General features: G+C 42.4%; 3 protein-coding genes across 5 annotated transcripts; 2 read left to right on the plus strand and 1 right to left on the minus strand.

Moving 5' to 3' along the window:
* Positions 1 to 455: 455 nt before the first annotated feature.
* On the plus strand, positions 456 to 2,650 carry LOC115482747 (UDP-xylose and UDP-N-acetylglucosamine transporter). Of its 2 annotated transcripts, none has more exons than XM_030223590.1 (3): positions 456 to 854; positions 956 to 1,006; positions 1,235 to 2,650. In XM_030223590.1, exon 3 carries the CDS (start codon positions 1,243 to 1,245, stop codon positions 2,281 to 2,283), a length of 1,041 nt encoding a protein of 346 aa, XP_030079450.1. In that variant the 5' UTR covers positions 456 to 854; positions 956 to 1,006; positions 1,235 to 1,242; the 3' UTR covers positions 2,284 to 2,650. The 2 variants fall into 2 exon arrangements, with proteins under 2 accessions (XP_030079450.1, XP_030079449.1); XM_030223589.1 differs by having other exon boundaries at positions 457 to 858.
* Positions 1,051 to 9,059, minus strand: LOC111592350 (myosin regulatory light chain sqh). Its single transcript, XM_023304504.2, has 4 exons — positions 8,925 to 9,059; positions 7,561 to 8,021; positions 7,026 to 7,489; positions 1,051 to 1,072 (listed from the first exon to the last, which is right to left on the minus strand). Exons 2-3 carry the CDS (start codon positions 7,978 to 7,980, stop codon positions 7,385 to 7,387), a joined length of 525 nt encoding a protein of 174 aa, XP_023160272.2. The 5' UTR covers positions 7,981 to 8,021; positions 8,925 to 9,059; the 3' UTR covers positions 1,051 to 1,072; positions 7,026 to 7,384.
* On the plus strand, positions 4,054 to 6,953 carry LOC111592331 (UDP-xylose and UDP-N-acetylglucosamine transporter). Of its 2 annotated transcripts, none has more exons than XM_023304488.2 (2): positions 4,054 to 4,101; positions 5,847 to 6,953. In XM_023304488.2, exon 2 carries the CDS (start codon positions 5,869 to 5,871, stop codon positions 6,928 to 6,930), a length of 1,062 nt encoding a protein of 353 aa, XP_023160256.1. In that variant the 5' UTR covers positions 4,054 to 4,101; positions 5,847 to 5,868; the 3' UTR covers positions 6,931 to 6,953. The 2 variants fall into 2 exon arrangements, with proteins under 2 accessions (XP_023160256.1, XP_023160246.1); XM_023304478.2 differs by lacking the exon at positions 4,054 to 4,101 and adding an exon at positions 5,562 to 5,769.
* Positions 9,060 to 9,413: the final 354 nt, after the last annotated feature.

Below are 9,413 nucleotides of genomic sequence, written 5' to 3' on the forward strand. Positions count from 1 at the left end.
ATTTCCTTAATTTTGGATCTTTATTATTATTATTATAGTCGAAAATGGTTTATTTCATTATTTTCTTTGTTAGCCAAATCTAATTGCTCTATCCATCAAATGACGCATCAAAAATTATTTAAAAAGCAAGCGGCTTTAAGAGAATTTAGCCGTTATATTCGAATGTGAATTAAATACCTAAGTAATATAAAGCTACGGTACTAAAATATTATTTTTACATGTATTTTAAAAAACATTTCTTTTAACAATTAATAAACTGAATTTCATTATCAATTTATTTCATTTCAATTACGTCTTTAATTTGTTATCATATATTTTAAAGCTGTTAAGTTTGAATTTCCAACTAATTACTAGCTGGCAATGCTGCACAGTATATTTGCTTTTGGTATTTTTTAGTGACACTTACGACTTGTTAGCTGAAATTTGAAATCGTTGCATTTTAGCATGCATGGCCTGCAGTTCTTTTCATGCAGCTGGCAACGCTGTGCTGGTATTTTTTAGCCACACTTTGCATGCTGGACGATAACACAATTACAAAAATTTCTTATCGGACCAACGATAGCTGCGCGTTTATTTCAGCTGTTCAACAACCAAAACAACAACAGCAGCAACAACCGTATTAACATCAGCATTCGCAGTAGCGGCAGCCACAACAAACGTCCAGCACAAATACTCACCAAGCAATAAAATAGAAACAACAATTAAGTAACAAACACGCAAGTGCAACAAATTGGCAACACTTGCAAACGTACAAATTGTGAAGGTCATTCCATGCAAAAGCACTAAGACACGGAACAGATAGATACGGAGAAGGGGAGAGAGAGAGAGAGAGCAACAACAAATACTAACTGAAGGCAGGTTTGTGTTCTAAGCACGTGTGTGTGCGTGTGTGTATTGTTTGACTATTAATTAATAATTTATTCCATTAAAACCAAAACGTGGCATGACACAACAGAAGTGATAGACTGCCAAGCTTCCAACAAAAACAATTCAAAGAAAATAAACGGTAAGTAGCTGCCGTCCTTGGCACACACACACGTGCGTAACCGCGTGCGTGTGCGTGTGTGTGTGTCTTTCGAGTTCAAGCGCGTCTTATCAGCAACGTGCCAAGCAATAGCTAATGCCGGTAGCTGCTGATAAGATGCAGAACAAAGCAACTCATTATTAGACAAAAGTTTGTTAAGCAATCAACGCACTAACTTCTCCCCTTTCTCGCTCTCTTTCGCTCGTGCAGGAACCGCCATGGCGCTAAACATGAAGGCTCTGCTGGCCATGATCTTTGTCTTTGTGGGCTGCTGCAGCAACGTCGTCTTCTTGGAACTTATCATACAAATCGACCCGGGAGCTGGAAATCTGATCACATTCCTACAATTCGTCTTCATTGCCCTCGAAGGTCTTATCTTCACCTCCAAGTTCTTCACGGTCAAAGCGAATATTGCCCTCAAGGATTATCTCATGCTGGTGGTGCTGTTCTTTGGCGCGAACGTGTGCAACAACTATGCGTTCAACTTCAATATACCGATGCCATTGCACATGATCTTTCGCAGCGGGTCGCTGATGGCCAACATGATCATGGGCATTATATTGCTGAAGAAGCGCTACAATCTGAGGCAGTACAGCTCCGTGGCGATGATCACGGCGGGCATCATTTTGTGCACGCTTGTGTCGAGCGGCGATGTCAAGGACAACACGCATCCCACTCTGAAGGTGGACACCTCCTTCTCGGACTTCTTCTGGTGGAGCGTGGGCATTGCTCTGCTCACGATCGCCCTGCTGGTGACAGCCTATATGGGCATCTACCAGGAGGTGATCTACAAGCGCTATGGCAAGCATCCCAATGAGGCGCTCTTCTTCACACACATGCTGCCCCTGCCCGGGTTCCTCATCATGGCCAGCAACATCGCCCAGCACTGGAATATCGCTGTGGCCTCCGAGACGGTGGCTGTCGCCCTGCCCGTGCCCGGAGTGAGCTGGTCGCTCAGCTTTCCGTTGATGCTCTTCTATCTGCTGTGCAACGTGGTCACCCAGTACATCTGCATCAGCTCCGTTTATGTGCTGACCACGGAGTGCGCCTCCCTCACAGTTACCCTCGTGGTGACGCTGCGCAAGTTCGTCTCGCTCCTCTTCTCCATCATCTACTTCCGCAATCCGTTCACAATCTCCCACTGGCTGGGCACCATACTCGTCTTTCTGGGCACCGTGCTCTTTGCGAATGTGATCAACCAGGTGAAGGATGCGTACCAGGCGCGCCAAGCCAGGCAGGCCAAGCTGAAGACGGGCTAATCCAGACACGCCCCCCCCATAGTATAGCGCCCACCCCTCCCAGTAGAGGCCATTCGTGCATGCCATTGATATTGCTAACAGTCGCTGTCCCGCTCGCATTCGTGTGCTGGCTACGTCCTTCTCTGTTTGTATTTTAGTTTCAGTTCCCGCGCTTCAGACTCTATTGTATATGTTGTATATAGATAGTTAGTTAAGCTAATGCCGACTATTTGATACTCTGTAAGCCAAGCTCTTGACGCTGTACATGTCCCGTACCATGTAACCTTTGTCCCGCTTTATGTAATATTTCTGTTTTTTTACATAAAAGTTCAAAAGTAATTTTAGCAAAATTTTTAAATAATAAATAAACAAACAAAAAATTACCCGAGAGCTTTCGGTTATCTATCTCAACTCTGTCAAACTAAAGCCACATTCTCACTGATTTCATATCCCAGTTCATCTAAGTAAAACTTGAGTTACCTCTCACTCTCCCTGTCTCTTTCTCTCTCTCTCTTGATAACTATCATAAAACTCTCCCTCGCATGCCATATCAGTTCCTTCTATCATAACTCATATCAGCTTTTAAGTCTTCATCATCTCCATTTATTCATTTTCTCTCTCTTTCCCACTTTTGATTACGTCTCTCTCTCTCTCTCTTTCCCTTTCTATCCTAACTCCGACTTCGCCATATGCTTTCTGTCACACTCACTTGTTATTCTGTGTCTCTCTCTCTCCTCCTTTCCGTGTCTATCCTATTCACTCTCTCCCACTTAGAATGTCCTTTCTCTTTCTCTCTGCCTTTATTTGTCAAGCTGTTCCTCTATCTCCTTCTTCTCCCGTTCTTTCACTTCGTCTTTTTCTCTTTCTTTTTCGTTTCGTCAGCTCTTTCTCTCTATCCACTTTATACTCTGCTTATCTTATCTAACTTCTATTCACATACTCCCGCCCTCATTATCCCTCGCTCTATCTGTTTCTCTCTGTCACAATGCATTTATTTCTCTTTGTTGCATTCCACACTCTCTCGCTTTCTCCCTCGTGATCCTTCTCTTCCTGGAACCATATTTGCAGGCTTCCTTTCTTCTCCCTGTTCCCTTCTACTTCCATTCATATTTTGGTCTTCTTCCATCTCTCTCTTTACCACGCTCTCTCTCTCTCTCTCTATGCCACTATTTCTCATCGTTTTTTTACATTCTCTTTCTATTACATTCTTTCTCTATTTCCTAAGCCACATTTTCGTCTTCTCTCCTCTCCCTCTCCCTCTTCCTATCTCCATCTCTCTATTCTACTAGCTATCTCTATCTATCTCTCTCTCTCCCATAGTCCCATCATCACTCCATTACGTTCACTTTCTTCCTGCTCTTTCATTTTCTCTATTTCTTCTCATTCTTCTTCTTCTTCCTCTTGTTCTTATAGAACAAATAGTTCTGTTTCCCGCTCTTTTCATCTGGCTGTGGTCTATTGTCTTTTCCACAGCTGTTGAAACACAAATATTAAGTTTATTAGGCGAACCTGAGTGTCGAAGCGACTGCTCGACTAGCAAATACCCTATTCAAGTGAATAATACAAATTGCTAAAGCTAAAAAAACGATATACCTAATTTAATGTAACCATATACCTAGATAAATCTACATTCTAGATAAATCTACAGCAGAAGGTTCTTGGCCAACTTTTCAATATACCCTCTGCGAGTACTCAAAGAGCATGTCTTACATAATGCCTAAGACCTGCCTATGCTCTATGTAGGCCTCTGGCTCCAGTCCCCCATGGCGCTGTCAGTATTCAGCTGCTTCGAAAGCGCCACAGATGTTACGAGTCTAAAACTGTGCCCTACTTAAGCAAGTGCGTTCCAAGCTTCAAGTAAATAAAAAATATTTTTTTGCTTAATAAAAGTAGATATAAAATTTAGAGAAATTTTATATTTTTTGGTAGGTTCCTTTGAAATAGTTTTCGAGCTGAAAGTTGAAGCTGAAAATAAGTTATTTTCATTCTACTTATAGCTGAGTAAACGTCTTCCTAGGGTAATAGAGCTTGCCAGGGTTTCGGGGTGTCTACGAGTCGGACACTCCCCATCACAACTTTTTTACTTATCTTCAAATATGTGAATGATAAAAAAGGAAAAAATTTAAAACTTTAAATGGAATTCATAAAAACTTTAATCTCAATAATGCAGAAGAACCCGCCTGATGGCACCAGTGCTCCAGATTGCTATAGTATCTCTTGGGTAGTACGTGCCTAGAACGTGGCGGGTCTGAGTTTGTGCAACTTTCATTGATTGTCTTCGCAGTTGAAGTCACATAGACTATTGACGCCATGGTAAAAACTCATTCTCCCAGCAGCACAGATCAGTTGGTCTTACGATTGCGGAGCTGTCAGTACTTAACTTTCCTGAAACTGAGCGCATTGTCAATCTACTGCAAGTTAAAACTTTTATAAATTATAGATATACTATAAGAACACATGGGAAGCATAGATCGCAGCAATACCTTGAAGAATTTGTGAAATGTTCTATGTGAACTCGGCTTCTAGTGTAAGAATCGAGCTGAAATTTGGAATAGAAAAAGCTTTTATCTGCAGCTGTGACAGATAACAAACTGAGCTCAATCGGATTACTATAACCTATAGTAATCTTAAGAAAGTAAGCGCAAATGTGAGATATCAAGCAAACAACTTAACTGCATTCATTACAGAAAACTCTAGGCCAAACATAAGAATCAATCGAGGAAAACTTTAAGAATTTGTGAAATGTTCCGAAACCTGATATAGCGATGGCCTCAAGCTATAACTCTAATATATAGCAAACATAAGCAGATTGGATTACTGTAACCTAGAATACTCAGAAGTTATTCAAAGTACAGTAAATAAAAGGAAAATCTATATACTCACTTAGCAGTTGTAGTTAGGGGTTATAGAAGAAGAAGAAAATATCTTTAGATGTAATCACGAAGTATTGCCATAGCATGAACGAAGTCTCGATAGTCAATGCTGTGCAGTCAGGGTATCTGTAAGTCAGTCAACATTTTCATCCACTGCAAGCCTTGACGGCCAAAGATAAACGAGTTCCATTTCTTATGACCCACGCAGAGCTGTGAAAACTATGTCAACATTATCTTAAATATATCTAACGTATCTATATAGCTTATATGTCAACAGTTCGTAGAGCTGATTCCTGAATTGGGGTCTAGCAAAACTTCATTTGACAATTTGATTTATCGTAGTCAAACCCAGTTTTTATAGTTCGACAAGCTGTCTACAGCTATTGCTCTATATATAGATACATGTCTCCAGGTAGACGTCCCCAAAAATAACCGAAAGATAGCCCTGAGCTGTCTCGGGTCCCTTGATCTATTATCGCATCACATTTTTATCAGTTCCATCAAAAATTATGATAGTTGCTTCCTCTTCTAACACTTAAATGATATTTCACCTTCTTCTTTGATAGCTCAGTGAGTATTCTCGGTGAAAAGTTAGAAGAGATCTTCAGGGTCCTCGCGTCACTCTTAGACTTCAGTTAGTAAATTCAATCATAGAGCTCTCAGCTGAGCCAGTTATTGTCTATATATCACTCATCTCCCGCTGTCCTCCAGTTCTCTCACTGCCCATCTCAACATGGCGCTCAACGTGAAGGCTCTGCTGGCCATGATCTTTGTCTTTGTGGGCTGCTGCAGCAACGTCGTCTTCCTGGAGCTGATCATCAAAATCGATCCGGGCGCTGGCAACCTGATCACATTTCTGCAGTTCCTCTTCATTGCCCTCGAAGGCCTGATCTTCACATCCAAGTTCTTCACGGTGCGGCCGAAGATCGCCCTGCGGGACTACGTGAAGCTGGTGGTGCTGTTCTTTGGCGCGAACGTGTGCAACAACTATGCGTTCAACTTCAATATACCGATGCCATTGCACATGATCTTTCGCAGCGGGTCGCTGATGGCCAACATGATCATGGGCATTATATTGCTGAAGAAGCGCTACAATCTGAGGCAGTACAGCTCCGTGGCGATGATCACGGCGGGCATCATTTTGTGCACGCTTGTGTCGAGCGGCGATGTCAAGGACAACACGCATCCCACTCTGAAGGTGGACACCTCCTTCTCGGACTTCTTCTGGTGGAGCGTGGGCATTGCTCTGCTCACGATCGCCCTGCTGGTGACAGCCTACATGGGCATCTACCAGGAGGTGATCTACAAGCGCTATGGCAAGCATCCCAATGAGGCGCTCTTCTTCACACACATGCTGCCCCTGCCCGGGTTCCTCATCATGGCCAGCAACATCGCCCAGCACTGGAATATCGCTGTGGCCTCCGAGACGGTGGCTGTCGCCCTGCCCGTGCCCGGAGTGAGCTGGTCGCTCAGCTTTCCGTTGATGCTCTTCTATCTGCTGTGCAACGTGGTCACCCAGTACATCTGCATCAGCTCCGTTTATGTGCTGACCACGGAGTGCGCCTCCCTCACAGTTACCCTCGTGGTGACGCTGCGCAAGTTCGTCTCGCTCCTCTTCTCCATCATCTACTTCCGCAATCCGTTCACAATCTCCCACTGGCTGGGCTCCATACTCGTCTTCCTGGGCACCGTGCTCTTCGCCGATGTGCTCAGCCAGCTGTGGGATGCCTACAAACTACGCATGGAGCGACGCCACGAGGCGGTGCCAAAGACCGTCGAATATAGTCGGATATAAAGTTAAGGCAAATACATTTCACTATTAAAACGATTCGATTAGGATAAGAAAACAAACTGTTGTTTTTTTAATGGGACTCACTCAGCAAATAGTACGTGTGTGTGTGTGTGTGTATGTGTGTGTGAGCTTGTATATATATGAGTTAATACTTATGGAAATCGGAAAATCGTGTTATCAGTTCACACATTCGCAATAAATCGCACATAAATGTTAAAATGTAAATTTCAAAAGAACAGAACAGGTAAAAAAAAGAATATATAATATATGAACATAAAGGTTATCATATAGTTGCTATATAGGCCATATAAAATACGCGATTCGTATGACAGTTGGACATGAAGTCGGAATATACATATACACAAATTTATATATATATATATACGGAGGGATATATATATATAGGCGTATATATGGCAGCCGATTAACGGTTGGCAAATTATCAAGTACAGTTAGCCTATTGCTCATCCTTGTCCTTGGCACCATGCTTCAGGATGCGCGTGAATTCCAGATAGTCGAATAGGCCATTCTTGATGGGCGCCTCCCGGTACATCTCGTCCACCTGAACAAGAGAGGGATATAGTTGATCAGTATATAAAAATATATCGTCAGTTTGTCCATTGCAGCACTCACATCTTCGTCTGTGAAACGATCGCCCATTGTGGTGAGGAGCTCGCGCAATCGATCCTCTGGCAGCACGCCCATGTTCTCCTCGTCGAAGCAGCCAAAGGCATTCTTGATCACATCTTCGGGATCGGTGCCCTGCAGGCGTTCGCCGAAGAGCGTCAAGAACATGGTGAAATTGATGGGGCCGGGCGCCTCGTTCATCATGCCGTCCAGATAGTCATCGGTCGGATTTTTGCCCAACGAGGCGAGCATATCGTGCAGATCCTCCTTCTCCACAAAGCCATCACGGTTCTGATCGATCATATTGAAGGCCTCCTTGAACTCGGCGATCTGTGCCTGATCGAACATGGCGAACACATTCGATGTGGCGCGTTGGGCGCGCTTCTTTGTCGTTGCACGACGTCCGGCGGTTTTGCGGGAGGACATCTTCTAGCTGTGTGTGTGTATTGGTGATGTGTGAGTGTTAGCTAGAAGAAATACAAAATGTAATATAAGCTGCAATCTCATCAATATGTCTATATATAGCCAAAGCGTTGCAGCTGCGGCGCCAGCTCCAAAGCCAAAGCCAAACCAAACTGTGTCAACAGCAAAAGTGATTCGATGATCGACTGCTGAATACGCTATGTGGCTCTCTATAATTATGACATTAACTTACTAAATAAATTTTGTATTTTTTAAAAAATATGTCGTAAAATACTAAAGCTGACATGTACAAAACAAGTTGCAAAATCTATATACCTCAGTTCAGTGAGTGCACAGGGTATAGAAAACAGACACGCACACACACATGCATGTACGAGCGAGTTATGTGTGTGAGTCATGCAACCAAAATGGCAAAAATGACAACGTCAACGGCTGACTCCCAATGTGTGTGTGTCGACATATGTATGAATGTATGTATGTATGCGTGCTTATCAATGCGGTGTCATTTGCTTTCAATGAATAACAAAAAGCAAACACACACATACACACAGCAGCGAAGCCTCGCTTAATTGAAAGTCCATAAAAGGAATAAAAACAGCAGCCGAAAAGAGCGACTTCTGTGTGTATGTGTGTGTGTGTGTCTTATTTACACAGCAACTGCCTGCTGCAAGAGCAGCCGCGCCCCATTTTCGAGCCCAACAAATGGTCTGCTTTAACGAATTCCACGTAAATCACTTACAAAGCGCAAAACTGCTGCTTCTTTGCATTCATTTTGTTGTTTTCTTTTATATAGGGCTCCGACGCTGACTCATACACACAAAAACGCACAACCACAAGCATACATGTTAGCAGAGTGGATCAGAGTTTTTCTAGCCGCATTGAAACAATGGCTTTTCATTTGTTAATTTTTTCTGCTCTTTTGTTAAATAAATAAATTTGTAACTTACCAGTTGCCGGAACGTACGAACGTCTTGTTTTTAATACTTGTAATTAAACTGTTGCCGCTGCAGCCTATTTGTTGTGTTGTTCGCTGTTTGCACAGATGACAAATGCTTGTGATATCGATATGGACGATAGCTTTTATATTCGATACGTTAAATGTACAACCAGACCAAATGCAGATCTGTACAGTATTTTTTCGTTTGGTATTTTATCGTTGACAGCTGTGCTTCCTAAATTTATACAAATTGAGCCAGCAAGTCAAAGAAATTTTTAAGTACATGTAAATATAAAATGCATTTTAAAAACACTTTGAAATCTGAGCTACTTAACTTAATTTATTTACTTGTCTATTACTTAAAATGTCAACCCTTCTTTGCCAGTGATGTTATCGATATACATGGTCTGTAATAAGCCAATATCAACTGTAAGCGCCACTTTCAAAAATACAATATAACGCCACAATGTAGAGGTATATTTAAATATTTGCACATAAA

Source organism: Drosophila hydei, unplaced genomic scaffold, assembly GCF_003285905.1.
Source record: "Drosophila hydei strain 15085-1641.00,03,60 unplaced genomic scaffold, DhydRS2 tig00000237-arrow-arrow-pilon, whole genome shotgun sequence".
NCBI lineage: Eukaryota > Metazoa > Arthropoda > Insecta > Diptera > Drosophilidae > Drosophila > Drosophila hydei.